The sequence below is a fragment of the Gymnodraco acuticeps genome, unplaced genomic scaffold, assembly GCF_902827175.1.
Source record: "Gymnodraco acuticeps unplaced genomic scaffold, fGymAcu1.1, whole genome shotgun sequence".
NCBI lineage: Eukaryota > Metazoa > Chordata > Actinopteri > Perciformes > Bathydraconidae > Gymnodraco > Gymnodraco acuticeps.
The window spans coordinates 1,507,951-1,524,042 of record NW_022989942.1 but is presented as its reverse complement, the minus strand read 5'-3'; the positions used below and the strand labels follow the sequence as shown (position 1 = coordinate 1,524,042).

Genomic DNA, 16,092 nt, shown 5'->3' with positions numbered 1-16,092 from the left:
GCTCAGTCTGCTTTTATAATTTAAAATTCAGTTTGAAAAGTTGGACACAACATCCAACAAAGTCAAGCTTAAGGACGAGCCAAGGGTTTTTGCAGTTAAGTTACTAGATTAATCTGAATAAATCCCATTGTTGTGGTGCTAGGTTTCCATCCAAATTAATCGCACATTTTAACAGAATGAAGAAAATTATAAAACTAAATGTGAATTAAGGCATGTTAAGATTACTTTTATACAACCAATAAAATGTTTCTTTGAGGTAAAAAGAGGTATAGCAGTAATTTCATTTTTCTAGTCAGAACACTGCAGACGAGATGATGTAATTGAAATTCAAAATGTGCATTAAGGAAGTAGACGAGAAAACACTTAATTGAAGTTCAAACAATCAACTGACATGGATGGGGACGGTTTACACTAAGCATTAAAACAGTCCTTTGTTTTATCTAGTACCTTGACATATTCATGTTCATCTTCGTTCCACTTTAATGTTACCTTATCAGAAGCCACTGGATGTACACAGGTCTGCCCTCCTGCGGTAAAGTTGCAGAAGACTTTGAAGGCATCAGAGGTACAGCCCAGGTTTGGATCAATCCAGAACCAACCTAACAGTTGGCGAAGAGAGGACAGACGGAGACAGGAAAAGCAAGACAGGAATTTTATTAATAAAAAACGCATATGCCTAAAATCCTCTCATCCATCCCCTCAGTATCAGGTAGATGAGACTCACCATCTTTCAGCTTGTGATCACACTCCATAAGATCTTTACAGACACGAGCCGGATTCTCCCTCGTGCCCAGAGGCGTTTTGATGCTCTCAATCACGCTGCTAAGGTAGTGTAAAGTCTTAAGGATCTCTGTATTCTGCTCTGGAAGGCTCATCTCTGTGTTCTGGTAACTCTGGTAGAGAACGGAAAAGACAGCGTTTGAGACTCCAAAGATCAATATTACACTTACAATACCAACAAAAAGTAATTGGTATGTCCTCGCAATAAGAAATCCAGCCATTCACCCCCTCAACTGCCCGAGTGTATTAGTGCCTTACCTCTGTCCCCAGGGCAACATTTGACTCAGATAGACCGTAGATTGCTGAGTCGACATACATCTGCCTCTGTGGATTCAAAGTCAACAGTTATAAAAGTTGAATAGAATAAGAATACACCCTAATACCACAGTAACGTAGTAAAATAAGTCTTGCATCAAAAAGTCCCTGACATTTATTTCTTAAGTAGGGGGAAGAATAACACATCGTCCCAGCATAAACACTACGGATATCACATAAGGTGTATAAACAAAAAGAAAGATGTGTAGTTGTTTTTCTCGGTTCTTGTGTTTTTCTCGGTTCTTGTGTTGTTTTTCTGGGGAATTGTTCCGACAGGAAAAGGTCATTCAGGTAGCAGAAAGCTGTGTAATCCAGAAATTCTGACAGATAGGAAACGTGAAGAGGATTTTTATCAGTGCCAGAAAAGGCTAAGCATTGATGACTGCCATCATCATTATATCATTGATATTTTTAAATCACTCCGTAAGTGCTGGACAATTTTCCCTGCAACTCTATGGTCCAAACCTTATGTCTTTTACATGAAACTAAAAACAAGTATCCAGACTTCTAGCTGATCCTAACTACCTGTCTACATGAGTGACACACAGCACTTACTGTTGGACCAGGAGCCCCACGGGGTCCCTAAGGTAGGAAGAAAGAAGACAAGATGAGTGACACAGTGAAAAATGAGCCCAATGTGGTTGGTGTCAGATCACATTCTGTTAAAACATGTCTTTTACACAATGTAAGAGATAATGTACCACGAGATGAACCTTAGTGCTTTATAATTAGACATATATAGAGTATGTGAACTGTCGTAGAAAGCTGAAAAGTGGTAGTAAGGTTAACTTACACCTGGTCCTGGACCTCCCTGTGGTCCTTGTGGCCCCTGAAAATGTGAGAAAGAAAATGAGTGTTAACATGATGTAATAATAATGTATTCAGTTTATCCTGTTGGCTCTGTTGACCTGTGAAAACACCTTGCATTTATACCACATTAGCAAGTGAGAGCTTTAAAATGTATTTGTATCGGATGTTGAAAGTGCAAACACACAGAGCAGAATGGAACCTAATTAACTTCTGGGAATGATGATTCATTTTCTCCTTTGACCATGTGTCTATCCAGAATGAAAAAAATGGAATTCCTCCAAAATGCATTGGTGCATTTTTCAATTAGTAATGGTGGGGGCATTTTATGAAACAGGCGGTTTCTGGTAATTCATATCCATAAATGTGAGAGCATGAACATGTGCAACATCATCAGTTTTTGAGAAAAGGCTAGAATGAAGGGGCCATTGTTTCCACAGTCTGTTTCTGTGTGATAGTGTACAGGGATTTAGGCTAAACCAAAAATCTTACTACAGTTTACATTACAGAGTGGGAACAGGGATATAGGAGTGAATATGTGGATTGCACTGTGGTTAGCCATGCTAATATTTTGACAAGGCATTTCCTCAACAGTGTTTACACAAGAGGGTCTGAGAGTTCTCTAAGGCCCCACAGCGAGACTGAACACAGCTACTTTTATTTTGACCTAAGAATATAGATCTGCAGTCACTTAAGGACAGTCACATAAACACAACAACAGATGAACCCCAGCTAGCTTTCATGCATCTTAAAACACAGCCTTTGTCATGTACAGTTGGTATTTTATACACCATCAATCTGCTGCGAAGATGCGTCATGATAACCGGCCCAGTGAAGTTTTCTCAGTCTGACTCAAAGTAGAATCATGATGTAATTACACAGAATATAAACATACTGTATAATCACACATTGAAAACCATTATCATATAATCAGTCTGACAGACTTTTTTAAGGTTTGGTTATGGTCTGAAACAGATCTTACCATTTCACCACCGTTTCCTTTTGGACCCCTTGGCCCCTACGGAAGAAATATACGTAACGACATTAACATTTACTCAGTAGCATTGTGTCCAAAACTGTTCTCATAAACTTGAATAAGCACATGGCAAAACATCTCTGACTTCTATAGTTTCAAAATCATTTTCAGTTTTTACTGAATTTGCTGACCATTGCCTTGTCACACACACACACACACACACACACACACACACACACACACACACACACACACACACACACACACACACACACACACACACACACACACACACACACACACACACACACACACACACACACACACACACACACAACACACACACACACACACACACACACACACACACACACACACACACACACACACACACACACACACACACACACACACACACACACACACACACACACACACACACACACACACACACACACACACACACACACACACACACACACACACACACACAAACAAGCAACGTACAGGTTTTCCCATTGGGCCGATCATTCCTTCAGGGCCGACGGGTCCAGTGAATCCCTGACACAAACAAGAGGGTTGAGAATCTCAATTGATACTTCACAACCATGAGACTGCTTGCAAAAGTGTTTGCAATGTATCGTTTCCCACAAGACTATGTGGTGTCCTAAGTGATCGCAACAGAACGTTTGTGTACAGAGAAGTTAAAGAGATCTGAAAGTGTATTTTAGATTCTTGTATTTTTTTAATTTTTCCCATTACAAATGTTTCCCATTACAGCGGTTTTAACCCAAGTAGTACAGAAAGCACTTTTCTTTTTATATCAAAACTTACCACAGTGCCCATTGGGCCTTTGGGGCCAGGGAAGCCTCTGAATCCCAGATCCCCATGCGGCCCCTGTTGGAAGAAAAAAGTGAATTGCGGTGAAATTGTCATCTTATAAACGTTATGTTTTATCATGTTGTATATGATAACATTCTTACCATTGGCCCTGGAAAGCCCTGTAGACCAATCAATCCCAGATCTCCAGATTCCCCCTGCAAGCAGAAAAGACGATTATATCATAGCAACAGAGGAGCTTTGCCTTCTACACACAGTCATTGTGTATGCGTTTTGTACCATAATCACAGTATGTGCAAAATTCCCTTGCCATGACTTGCAGTGTTTACCTGTAATATATTATGAACATTTTAAACTCAATACGTTAGTAACAATACTGTTAATGAACAATGTCATTGTCTTTGAATACTTCTATAAATCTCATATAGTCTACATGTGTACTAAACTTCTACTACTATTGAACATTCTGAACAGCAGTTTTGAGCCATTCACCTACTGCTCCAAAGGACTGGGGCACACACACAAGGGTTTATGTCTGATACTACAGTAGCCTCAGCCCACTAACACACACCCCTCTGTGGGGTTTGATGTCTGTACCCTATTCTGTGTATGAGCACTGTCTAAGGTCCAGGGTGGCAGACACTATGTTTGTACAGTCAGTCATCCATATCCTCGACAGCATTGCTTTCGGGCCAGCAACTTCATAGAGAAACTCTATTCAGTGAAAAGTGTAAAGCGATCGGACCCAAGGGACTGAGTCTGCTCTCTGTTTCATGAGCATCAACGGAGAAATCTATTGAGGGTGGGGAGGGCAGGGGATCCAATGTTGTTTCTTTTCTCTTCATTTTTGAGGAGTTACATAACAAAAGTGGAGCACCTCTCTTTCAGGTCTCTGGAGGGTGAGGATCTTACATAAGTTGGGCTCACCACTCGGAATGTTTCCATTCCTGGTCTCACCCGGATAAGTTGTTTCTGCACTCTGCGGAAAAGAGTCACGCACAAAGGCAACCTAACCCCCTGAAGCTATATTTAGAGAGCTAGAACGTAGAGTATATAAGCTTATAAAACCCAAGGGATGGTATCAATTTAACACAAGGAATGTAGTAACCTGTGTGAAAGACCTGCTGTTTTGTGAAACATTAAAACTAGTGAAATGTATCAATCTGATATCACGGGTAGAACGAGGAACAGGTTTCACATAAGACATTCACACCGAAAGGATAATTTTTCACAGTTTTAGTGTAAATACCGTAGTTAACTTCTACTTGCATATTTTTATTTTGCTTAATGACAGTTTAGTTAATTATGCATACTGTATGTAAATGCTCATTATAAATCTAAACCTCAATTGTGTGCCTTTAAAAAAAAACTTGCCACAATATTTATTACACTATACTTGTTATTCAATAACTCCAAGCTATTTTAGGTTGTTTTTTTGGCTTAAATACGTAATGCTTGTATATACTCACTGGTTGTCCTTTGGGTCCTAGGTCACCTGTCCTGCCCTGGTCACCTGAAGACCCCTCCATGCCTTTGATTCCCGCTGATCCCCGATCCCCCAGCAGTCCAAGTTCTCCCTGAACCAACGAAGAGCAAGAATTTTAAAAATAGTTTATACAACCAGATTTCTTTACAATTATGTTAATATTTATAATTTGTTCACCTTCTGTCCAGGGGGTCCTCTTTCTCCAGGTAGACCAGGAAGTCCAATCGCTCCCCTGGGACCTGGACGTCCAGCAGGTCCCTCTTGTCCATCCACATTTTTCAGACCCTGGATGCATACCGAAGTTGGTGTCAATTAAATATTATCTTTGAAGAATTCAGAGTTTAATTTACTATTTTTTTTTAAATATCATATTTAGATATTCTAAAATCTGCATTGTTTAGATCCATGTTTACAGCTAGCGTTCCAATCTTCCTGGTCTTTATGGCTTAGTTTCTCAGTACAGCAGCAGAATAACACAAAACCATCAGCATTGTGTGTTTGAGTGACCCTGTACACAAGATACAAGCAAAAAAGCTGTCACTGTGGTCCTGCCTGACTCTCATCATACTACTTCCCTGATGGCTCCCACAGGATTGTTGACATCCTCGTGGATTCATCTTCTTATTATAGACAAATGCATTTCCAAACATTTGGTCTACCTATGTTGTAAATGTATTATCTCTTCGATTTACACACGGCATCTATTGCACGTCTGTCCGTCCTGGGAGAGGGATCCCTCCTCTGTTGCTCTCCCTGAGGTTTCTCCCATGTTCCCCTTTAAACTGTGGGTTTTCTCCGGAAGTTTTTCCTTGTACGATGTGAGGGTCTAAGGACAGAGGGTGTCGTATTGTCATACTGATATTCTGTACAAACTGTGAAGTCCACTGAGACAAATGTAACATTTGTGATATTGGGCTATATAAATAAACATTGATTGATTGATTGATTGAAAAGCATTGCACTAATCAATATATTGCTCCATAGTTTTGATACCTTAAAAGTTCAACGGTCAAAGTCTTGCCAAGACTCATGAATGTGGTTAACAAAACAACCAACTCAGAAATATACGAGGAGGAGAAGCACTCAAACGTTGCTCCTAAAGATGGGGGGATGAAGCAGGGGAAGAAAGGCATCTCCCTGAATCCTGAACAGTGAAACCAACTGAAACTTCCTCTGGTCCTTCAGTGGAACCAACTATAGGACCAGAAAACATCAACAGGCTCTTAAACCTAATCTCCCCATCTTAAACAGCTTGCCTTACACCCTACTTTTTGAGGTTGGAGCTTAAATATACCAACAGGGAAAAGTTATATTTATTTAGTGAAAGGCTATGTCAAACAAAGGCTAAAAGAAAAGTGGACAAAGCTGTGTTATATATAATAAAAAAATGGAATGAAATTATGTTCAATGTTTATTTAAATATATTCAAACTAATTCTAAACGCATCGTACAGTCATAGCTATAAACCGTGGTGCTGAAGTCAGATGGCCCGTCCTGGTTTACTTCTTGACATCGTGCTCCTTAAGTGTATCCATAAGACTGGCCGTCTGTCACTGAGTGCTCTCTCACACCTCAGAGCTCGGTGGTTTCCTGCTCCATCAGCAGAGTGCTGAGGCACAAGGGAGCGAGTGATATTAGAATAATAGATTGAGTGGGTCGTTGCCTCACAAGTGGTGTGGCTTCTGTTCCTCCATCACTGTTAGGAGAGCAGATACTTCAGGAACCAGGTTTACTGGGTGAAGTCCAAACCTGCAGGTGCTGGAAAGCTCTTGCATAAGTAAAATCAGACACATCAAAATCTATTTGTAATTGACAACACTCACTGACCAAGCAGTTCAGGCGTTCTTAATCCTCTGTATGCGCGCTAAACATGTGAGACTGTGTTTTTGAGGCTTGTTGATACAAATCAGTGACCATCAGAGTTTCCTGATGAAATCACACGTACATGAATCTTCTACTTAATGGCTATCCCAAAAGAGACTCCAGCACCTGACCTGCTCAGTACAGGTTGTCCTGTACTGCATTCATTTCTTGTTGCTCACTGTGAACATGCATCCAGCTGCAAATGTGAATAGAAAAAAAACATTCAGCAGATAGTGAGGAAAGAAAAGAACAAAATGGTTATAATGACTAACAACAAAAAAGAGGATTCTGCAGAGACTCTGCAGCCTGCCAGCAGCAGGAAGGAAGGAAAGCCTTATTACAGTATCTTTCTCACTATGAAAATACGTATTGTTAAAATGAAAGCAAAGGATCCAGTGGACCTCTCCTGCTGTGACAGCCTCCACAGAGCAGTGGAGAATAAACTCATGTAGTGAATAGAAGCAAGATGAGCATGCATCAACAGCTTTGTATATTATCCTGTTTCAGCCCACAAGTCTGCTATAGAGATTTGGCCCAGAGTGAAGGGAAGGGAAAGTCCTCTTAGATGAAATACAATGAAATCATCTGACTCCTTCTGCGACTTACATCAATGTTACTGAGCAAGATGTTTTGATAAATAGCAATATAAAACCGGGTTCTTGTGTACATGAGTTTTAGTCCAATAGTCAGCTTCATCATTTTGAAAAGAAAAAGAGAAGCCATTCATTTAATCATGACTGTCTTTATGACTGACTTAACTGACTATATAAATGCTCCCATCGATTACCTTTCGTCCTTTTTTTCCTGGAAATCCTGGTAGGCCAGTCAGTCCTGGGGGACCATCCGACCCTGGGTAACCCATCATTCCTGTGAGTCCAGGTAAACCGATTGGCCCCTGGAAATGATACAAAACAGTAACAATGTGTTACTATCTCAGACAATGCTTCCAGGTTTCAACACCCTAATTCTCTCTCTAAAATCACCACTGTAGATAAAGAGATGAATTGCAGCAGACTTCAGCCAAAGGTTTTCTGCCAGGACTAAATTAAAGATCCATAACGTTTTTGGCAAACGCCCATTCATCATATTAACTTCGAGAGCAAGGGAACAGCAAGGCATTTAAGTTACATGATAATTTTCTCTTCATTGATTTCTCTGTCCTCTTTATATGCAGTAGTGGTAACCAATTTGTAAACATGCAATACTTTGGTGATGCTGTTCCCATATGCCAAGCTGCATTATCATTATCAAAAAGCTCAAACAGTTGATAGTGCTTTTGATTGTTATGCTGCTGTCTCTCTCTGAACCATGCATTTGGTTGAGGTGATGTGCCACTCACTTCCATGCCAGGAGTTCCAGTCAGCCCTCTTGCTCCAATTTTTCCAGCCAAGCCCTGGATTAAACACACACATTAAGAATGAACCATAAATGGGGATTCACAAAACACAGTTATGTACATCACTCGCCTCATGTGTCTTGTGGAGAACTGTTTCTGTACTTTCCTAATAATAATATATTGCTACTCCTGGTAAGCTGAGTTTATTGTGTCGCCCTTACTAAAAGTGGCAGTAGAAACATGCTGATGCTGAAGCCGTCTGTCATTTTTGCAGGGAAGTAACCACATTTAAAAAGGAACTTTTATGTATGTAATATATGTCTTTCCTGCTATGGGGATTTACAGGGACTCACCGGGGCTCCTATCTCTCCTTTTGGACCTGCTTCTCCAGGGATGCCTGGGGACCCCTGAACAAAGACAAACACACAAACAAACAATAATATTTATAAATATATAAATCCATACTCAAAAGTGTCTACAAAATAACCTGTTGAAATAATGACGGTAAAATGATTCTATATATTTTCTAAACATTTGAAACTTTTCAAATGCAATGAATAGAATAAACATTTTTGATCTATCCTTTACTTCCCTTTTCATAGTTTATACGCTTCACTTTGTGTACAATCCACTGGTATGGTGATTCAAATGGATGTACCAAAAATATTAAAGAGCGTATACAGTACTATTATGATATACTATATACTACAATAGAGAAATGTAATGACTTACCGGAGGGCCTTGTGGTCCAACAGCCCCACGAAGCCCAGTGGTACCAACATGGCCCTGGAAAACATTAAAAAAATATAACTATATTTTTCAATCTGATTCTAAATCTTGATGAGTTCTGAGGTTACCATCATTTACTAAAGCCCACGTCACACTGTCCCGTAATTGACACCCGATAAAGGAAATGTTCAAATTCGGCTCTAATTGTAACAACATCGGGCATCTTGTCAAGTCGTGTCATCTTCGTGTTATCATCGGTGCATTCACCCTCACTCTGATCGGGGCGAATGCCCGATGGCACCGATGATAACAAGATGCCCTCACGATGGCCTTACGAAGGGCAAAATTGACACACAAATTCAACACGAAAATGAACCTTCGCAAGGTCCTTCGTCAATATTTTGGCATGCCAAAGATTTTTCCACCGCTCAAGAAGTTTCTGCCGGGGCCTGAGAAACTCCACCGGCGGTCATACGAAGGCTTAAGATGCCCTCACGAATGGCCCGATGTTGTTACGATCAGAGCCGAATTTGAACATTTCTTCTATCGTGTGTCCATCGGGTTGTTTTATTGCACAACAAAATCATGTAAATATATTATGTAAATAACCCAATTTGTGTTCTGTGAAACTGAAAAGGATATAATATATTATTTTGAAGGCGAGTTGACAGGAAGTTGTTGTTGCTATGGAAACAACATTACGGAGAAAAGTTAATATCTTCTACATATAAAGACGGAGAAAGTAAAGAACAAAGTCTGAAAATATCAGTACAGTATCATAGTACTTTAACATAATTGTTTTTGTTACTTTCGTTGCAGTTGTATGTCTTAAATGTAATGTAAATGTTGCCTTCGTGTGTGGTTCGGGGGCAACTTCGTGCGAAATTCACAATTCCATATTCGTGTGTCCATCGGGTGTCAATTTCGGGACAGTGTGACGCGGGCTTACAGGAATATATCAGAGGACTGCACTCACAACAGTTACACTGAAATTAGACCAAATATTCAGGGTTTCAGCAAGAAAATCTGTGCCTCCGGGGTTAGCGACTGTTGCTAAATTCGCTAAATGCTGCAAATGCTAGCTAGCCGTGCTGGGAGCTCAGATAAGTGGGGAAGTTAGGGTTTACACTGTGGGCAAAGGTCAAGGTCACCTCTGAGAGGAAAAGGTTTTCAGGTAGGGTTTCATTATGTAGCTTTAATGAGTCTTAGAAACAATTAATTGAAAGTACCACTTTCATCTAGCATAGAAGTAAGATACTTAAATAAAACTCTATATTATGGAAATGTTTTCAAATGTTTTGATTATACCAATTTAAAAAAGGACGACTGGAGGCAACATTTAGGCTTAGAAACCAGTAGGGAAAAGAATAACAATGATAATGCATCAAAACTATTGATTGTAACCGTCAGCGAAATTAAACAATGTTTGTGTTTAAAATGCGTCATGTACAGACCACATTTGTAGATCCATTCACAGACTAATGAAAACACCAACCTTTCAAAATAACATATGTTCCTCAGAGGCATCAAGTGACAAAAAGACAGACTTCATGCAGCATTATTTCTGGAATTGTGGTTATCCCCTTCAACATGTATTGTGTACGCTCACTGTACCTGAGCCGTGTGGTAATGAATGGAGCCAAAAGAGTATGAACAACAATCTGTGTTATATGTTTAATGGTTTTTTAATGGTTTTGTATACCTGATATCCTTCATCCCCAGGCTCTCCACGCTCCCCTCGTTCTCCTGGGGGCCCCTGTGTAGACACAGATGCTCACACATGAACACACATACTGTACATGCATACCTTCATTTATACCCATAAAGCGTCAATTGAGCTGGACAACTACTTATAGACAGTCACCTCTCAGCATATTGTATAGATGTGACCTGTGCAACGGATCTTAACTGGAGTCAAATGGAAATGCGCAATGTCACCCTGATCCTTACTTCCAGCCAATTTTGGTTGGGGCTGCAGCAAGACACAGACTGCCATTGTGTTGCTCTAGCTATGTACACTAATACTGTGCCAACTTGATAATCCAATACTACTCATATGGTAGGTTGCTATCTATACCTTCCAGTAACCCTGACAGTTAATGCCATATGGGCCTGTGTTAGTGGCCTAGTCAAGTGCTGAGAAATGTGTCTCAACATGCATGAGAGTCATGGTATAACTTTGGTGCTAAGACTCTTTGATCAGTCCTGATCCTCTTTTGGTACTAGTCTAAGAACAGCTTTGTTTTCTCTTCTATAAAATCATTTGGGGTAAACTAAGGTGAGTCATGGCCATCATCAAACTAGATAAACAAACAACAAATGGACAGAAATTAAGCCATTTTCAGTTTTTACATTAGAACATTTGTGTTCAGTGTGATTTTCATTATGGGCAAATATTGGAACACAAACCCAGCTAGGCAAACTGTGGCCAAACATTTTCAGCTTGTTCATACTAATGAGCAAAGAAGATCCTTGCCACACAGGTTGATAATCTGGGTCCATATGCAGGTTTAACAACAGAAAGACTTATTCATTATGGTCAATCTGGTGGGACAAAAATGTGTGTACTCGGCGTAAAACTCAGGAGATTAACTCTTACATTCAGTGTCAATTAAATGGCTTGGAATAAACATAGTTTGTGTTAGGGATCAGAAAGGAGAGTTTAAAGGAAAGCAAGACCTACTGGTTCACCTAAGGGCCCTGGCAGTCCTGGGGTCCTATTGTCCTCCCCTGGATAACCCTGGAATGTAGCAAAATCACAATCACACATGCAGACATAATAGATTTTGCAACCTGACAGTATGTTAAAGTACAATAACACAAAAGGCCTCAACCACTGAAATAATTCAATTTCAAACACTAGTTTGAGTGTTATATTACCTTTTCACCTTTAGGCCCGGGTGGTCCAATGGGCCCAGACTTGCCAGGGTGACCCTGAAAAAAATGAACGCAGATTATAGTAGCCCACAAAGCTGCCAAACTCTTTCTGGCTACAGCATGTTTCTAGGAGAAACATGAGCTTTGCTGTCAACATATTAATCAGAACTGTTTAATGTAAACAACACTCTTTGAAGAGCAGCTCTATCAGTCACTGAAGGATTTGGGCTTTGACACACACTCAGAAATCACACAGCAACCTGAGTCAAAGGGGTCTGAGAGCCTCCGCACACAACCGAACACCTCTACACACACAAAAAGACACTTGAGGTGCCCCGCTCAAGTAATGCAATCTAAACCCACTGATGTTAGCATTGAAGAAGGTGTGGAGTTGCTAGAGTTGTCCGTTAAATTCAACCTCTGCTCTTTTATCTTGCCAATATTTGGGTATTTCTTTCCTGGTATTCCAATGAATCAGTTAAGAGTTATAGGAAATATAAGAATAGCAGGCATGATGTTTACTTCACAAGACTCAAACCAGGATGTCTCGAGCACATGTTTGATTCACAGCGCACGGCTCCCAGGGGAGGCGAGTATGATTGAACCCCCTTTTTGGAGTTGACATCTGTATCTTAAGCATGTTTTTAAGTAGGCTTACGTTTAATGTATATCCTCAAACTGTACTTTAATAGCTTTTTCTAGATTGGAGAGGAATCCTGGATTTTGTATACAATGTAGATAATTTAGTATTCCTCTTCTGTGACATGTAAATGTAAACATGGTGGGATTTGCTGAGCCTAGACTACAGATCACTCAGGGTTTACTATGCTGTTAGAATATGACAGCACATATGTAACATAAAACCACAGATGGGAGATACTCACTGTGTATCCTGCCAGTCCTGGTTGCCCTTCTACCCCCATGGCTCCAGGCTGACCCTGGAAGCAATGCAGAAAATGTCCTTACAATAAGACCGTAAATCCATTTGTTCTGCTTTTTTGTGTTGCTGCGTCAGCTAAATACAACATTGGCCTTAAACAGATACAAAGGCTATCAGTGCATGACATTAGTCCACAGACAAGTTTGTTTGTTTCAAATCTCGTTCCCTACGATGTAACACCAGTACTCACACAGCATGCCAGTTTGCAGGCCATCAAACAGTAGCACTCTATTAACAATACTTTGACTTTATTATTTGACCGCGAAAAAAGGATGAATACATGAGACAGGAAGAATGGAACTAACTGGTGTGCCTCGAGTTCCCCGAGCCCCTTTCAGCCCCGGCTCGCCTTGCTGGCCGATGTCTCCCCGAGAGCCAGTCTCACCGACAAGACCCAGAGGACCTCTCTCTCCCTGGAAATAGACAGATTGACATTTGGGGGTGAGAAACAGCACACTTCATTGTGGGTGAAAAAAGTAGTGGTCCTTACCTTCTTTCCGTGCCGCCCTCTGTTCCCTGGGGGCCCCAGTTTTCCCTCGGGCCCCTTGAGCAGGAGAAACATGAAATGATTATCATAAACCCGACAATCCATTCTATAATCAGAGGCATTGATAACTGCACATGATTTATAAACACCCACCTGTAGATTCTGATACTACATTATTTTTTAAAAAGACATTATGAGTGGACAACTTTCTACAGAGGTGAATAGCTTCACAATAACATTAAAAATGACTATAAGGTTTGTCAGCTTACACATTTATAAACTGTGCAATACTGCTTTCTCTGAGCAGTTTATATGTGTGCTCAGAAGGGGTCTAATCTCGTGACACATGTGACCTTTACGCCCCTAAAGACCTTTAGATAGGATCTGTATTTCAAACAAAAAGGTGAGTTTGACTGACCATTATCACACAGTGCTGAAACCACAATCTAAGACATTGTATTTTTACTGCCGTTGTAGCAAAAAGGCTTTGTTGAAGAGAAGGCTGACCCCTACTGGGATAAAGAAGGCACTATTTGGTTCAAAGCACTTTAGTCATCTGCTTTGTCAGTCGGGGGGGGGGTCTTAACTCTTAAGATGTGATTTATCTTGCCATGACGCATCAGCTGTATGCTCATAATCCATCAATCTGTGTTTGGGTCTAACATAAAAAACACAGTTGGTAACTAGAAGTACCCGTTCTGTGACTAACTGAAACTACCAGCTTTTTTCAGATATAGTTTTTGCTTCAAAAAAGGGACATGAAATCATACATATCATTGTTAAAGCAAGTCTGTCTCTTTTGAGTCAAACTAAATGATAATACAGACAGCAGTTTCTATTAATTAAGCCGCTCCCCCAGAGGAGCTGTATGGAAACATAAAATAAACGTACACGAAAGCCCTGTTTCCCAGGCCCTCCGGGTGGTCCTATGGGTCCAGGGTCACCTTCTATTCCTTTTTCTCCTGGCTCTCCGATTGGCCCAGCCTCCCCAGGCTCACCCTGAAGGTGTAATTGTCACCAAAAGTGAGAGGTAGAGCAGGGGAAACTGAGTTAAAGACAGTTCAGTTATCATTTAGAAGGTTTAATAATATGAGGTTGATGGGTCAGACCATGCCTTACAGAAAGAAACACTTGTTATCATTTGCCACACTTGAAAACATGGGAAGTGCATTTGTTTTTCTTTTTGATGACCTGAAGAAGGCATACTTTACTGAAAACTCCCATTTATTGTTGTAAAAACGCTGCTGAAACAAAACCATGACTCTACATCTGGATTTCAAATAAAAAGGAGTGAAGTAAATGTATGAAAAAAAGGTCTTGCCAATCCTACCTTGGGTCCGTCTTTTCCTTGAGGGCCGTCTTCACCAGTGGGACCAGAAAGACCCTAAAAAAGAAAATCCCATTTATACAAAACCAAAACAATTGAAATCTCAACTGTGAGAACTGTTACTTTGTTATTTCCTCTGCGATGGTGAGTTATATTTAGTAAAAGGGACACTGCTTATGCAAAAAAGAACTGTTGCTTACGTGTTGCTTGCGTGTTAGCATCTCAAATCCAGGACAAATTCAAGTAGTAATAACAGCTAGTAATAAAGGCTAACTTGAGGAAATACATTTTCATTTTTTGTGTAAACCAACCTATTACAGATTGAGACTACAAGGTGCACAAGTATAGAGCAGGGATCACTTTCAATATCATCAATTTATGCAACTGTCAAAGTAATAATGGGGGATCATGTAAGAGTGTCAGAGTAACTTTACACCAGTCTTTCACTGCCCTCTGTGGTGGAAAGTTACAAGGCAGCTTTATATCTACTCACAGCTAATATTACTGATGGGCAATAAAATAAGTAATAAGATCATATAAAATAATATATCTAATAAGACACATTTGGTTTAACATGTCAAATTGGTGGGGACCATTTATGACCTCGGCCATAGCAGTTATATTTCGGTATTGTTGAGTTTATTTGTCTCTCTGTCAGCAGGGTAACAGAAAAACTACGGACTCGTTTTTCAAAACTTGGTGGAAGGGTTTAACATGGGCTAAGGAGGAACCCATTACAATTTGAAACATCACCAAATCAAGGGGAAGATACACAAACTATTTCACACTTTTCTCAACATTGCAAGATAAGGCATTTGACCTTGGTGGAGGTCTGTGCTCTCTGTGAGCCCTCCAAGTATGTGATGCAAAAGAAAATAGCAAGGACACCTTGTCTGTCCGAGCTACTCTGTTAAAGAACGTTGAATCTAATTATTTTTTCAGAACAGTAAGATGAGACTCAGGAAGTCAAAGTGCTATATACAGTATATATAAAGGCCATCAGACAAAAACAATCTCATTGCTCTCTTTGAGCCTGGGTTTACACATCTCCCTGAAAATGAGGGTGAATAAATATACTGCTGGGTTAAATGTACCCAAACACAAAGAAGGAAAGGATTAGTGGGTTGTTTGCAGTAACTCACTCTCAATCCCTCCGGCCCCTGCTCCCCTTCAGCTCCTGGAGGCCCGGCATCACCCTGCAGGAACACAAAACACAACACAGGGCTGTCAAAACACATATGTGCCGTCCTAGACTTTCACATTGAGGTTCATTGATACCTGAAGCTTAGTCAAAGTCAGACTGTCAGTTAGCTGTTGTTTCACGCCAAA

At 40.3% G+C, this 16,092-nt stretch overlaps 1 protein-coding gene across 1 annotated transcript in view; it reads right to left on the bottom strand.

Annotated features, from left to right (window-relative positions):
* LOC117542448 (collagen alpha-1(XXIV) chain) overlaps window positions 1–16,092 on the bottom strand; it is a 90,499-nt gene that overhangs the window by 1,801 nt on the left and 72,606 nt on the right. The window contains exons 35-58 of the mRNA XM_034210139.1: window positions 15,906–15,959; window positions 14,767–14,820; window positions 14,328–14,435; window positions 13,440–13,493; window positions 13,255–13,362; window positions 12,894–12,947; window positions 12,013–12,066; window positions 11,816–11,872; window positions 10,835–10,888; window positions 9,136–9,189; window positions 8,757–8,810; window positions 8,407–8,460; window positions 7,855–7,962; window positions 5,382–5,489; window positions 5,188–5,295; window positions 3,862–3,915; window positions 3,713–3,775; window positions 3,386–3,439; window positions 2,885–2,920; window positions 1,889–1,924; window positions 1,651–1,677; window positions 1,039–1,104; window positions 725–893; window positions 490–599 (exon numbers count right to left, since the gene is read on the bottom strand). Of these exons, the coding sequence (XP_034066030.1) occupies window positions 490–599; window positions 725–893; window positions 1,039–1,104; window positions 1,651–1,677; window positions 1,889–1,924; window positions 2,885–2,920; window positions 3,386–3,439; window positions 3,713–3,775; window positions 3,862–3,915; window positions 5,188–5,295; window positions 5,382–5,489; window positions 7,855–7,962; window positions 8,407–8,460; window positions 8,757–8,810; window positions 9,136–9,189; window positions 10,835–10,888; window positions 11,816–11,872; window positions 12,013–12,066; window positions 12,894–12,947; window positions 13,255–13,362; window positions 13,440–13,493; window positions 14,328–14,435; window positions 14,767–14,820; window positions 15,906–15,959 (1,698 nt within the window). The remainder of the gene's footprint in view (window positions 1–489; window positions 600–724; window positions 894–1,038; window positions 1,105–1,650; window positions 1,678–1,888; window positions 1,925–2,884; window positions 2,921–3,385; window positions 3,440–3,712; window positions 3,776–3,861; window positions 3,916–5,187; window positions 5,296–5,381; window positions 5,490–7,854; window positions 7,963–8,406; window positions 8,461–8,756; window positions 8,811–9,135; window positions 9,190–10,834; window positions 10,889–11,815; window positions 11,873–12,012; window positions 12,067–12,893; window positions 12,948–13,254; window positions 13,363–13,439; window positions 13,494–14,327; window positions 14,436–14,766; window positions 14,821–15,905; window positions 15,960–16,092) is intronic.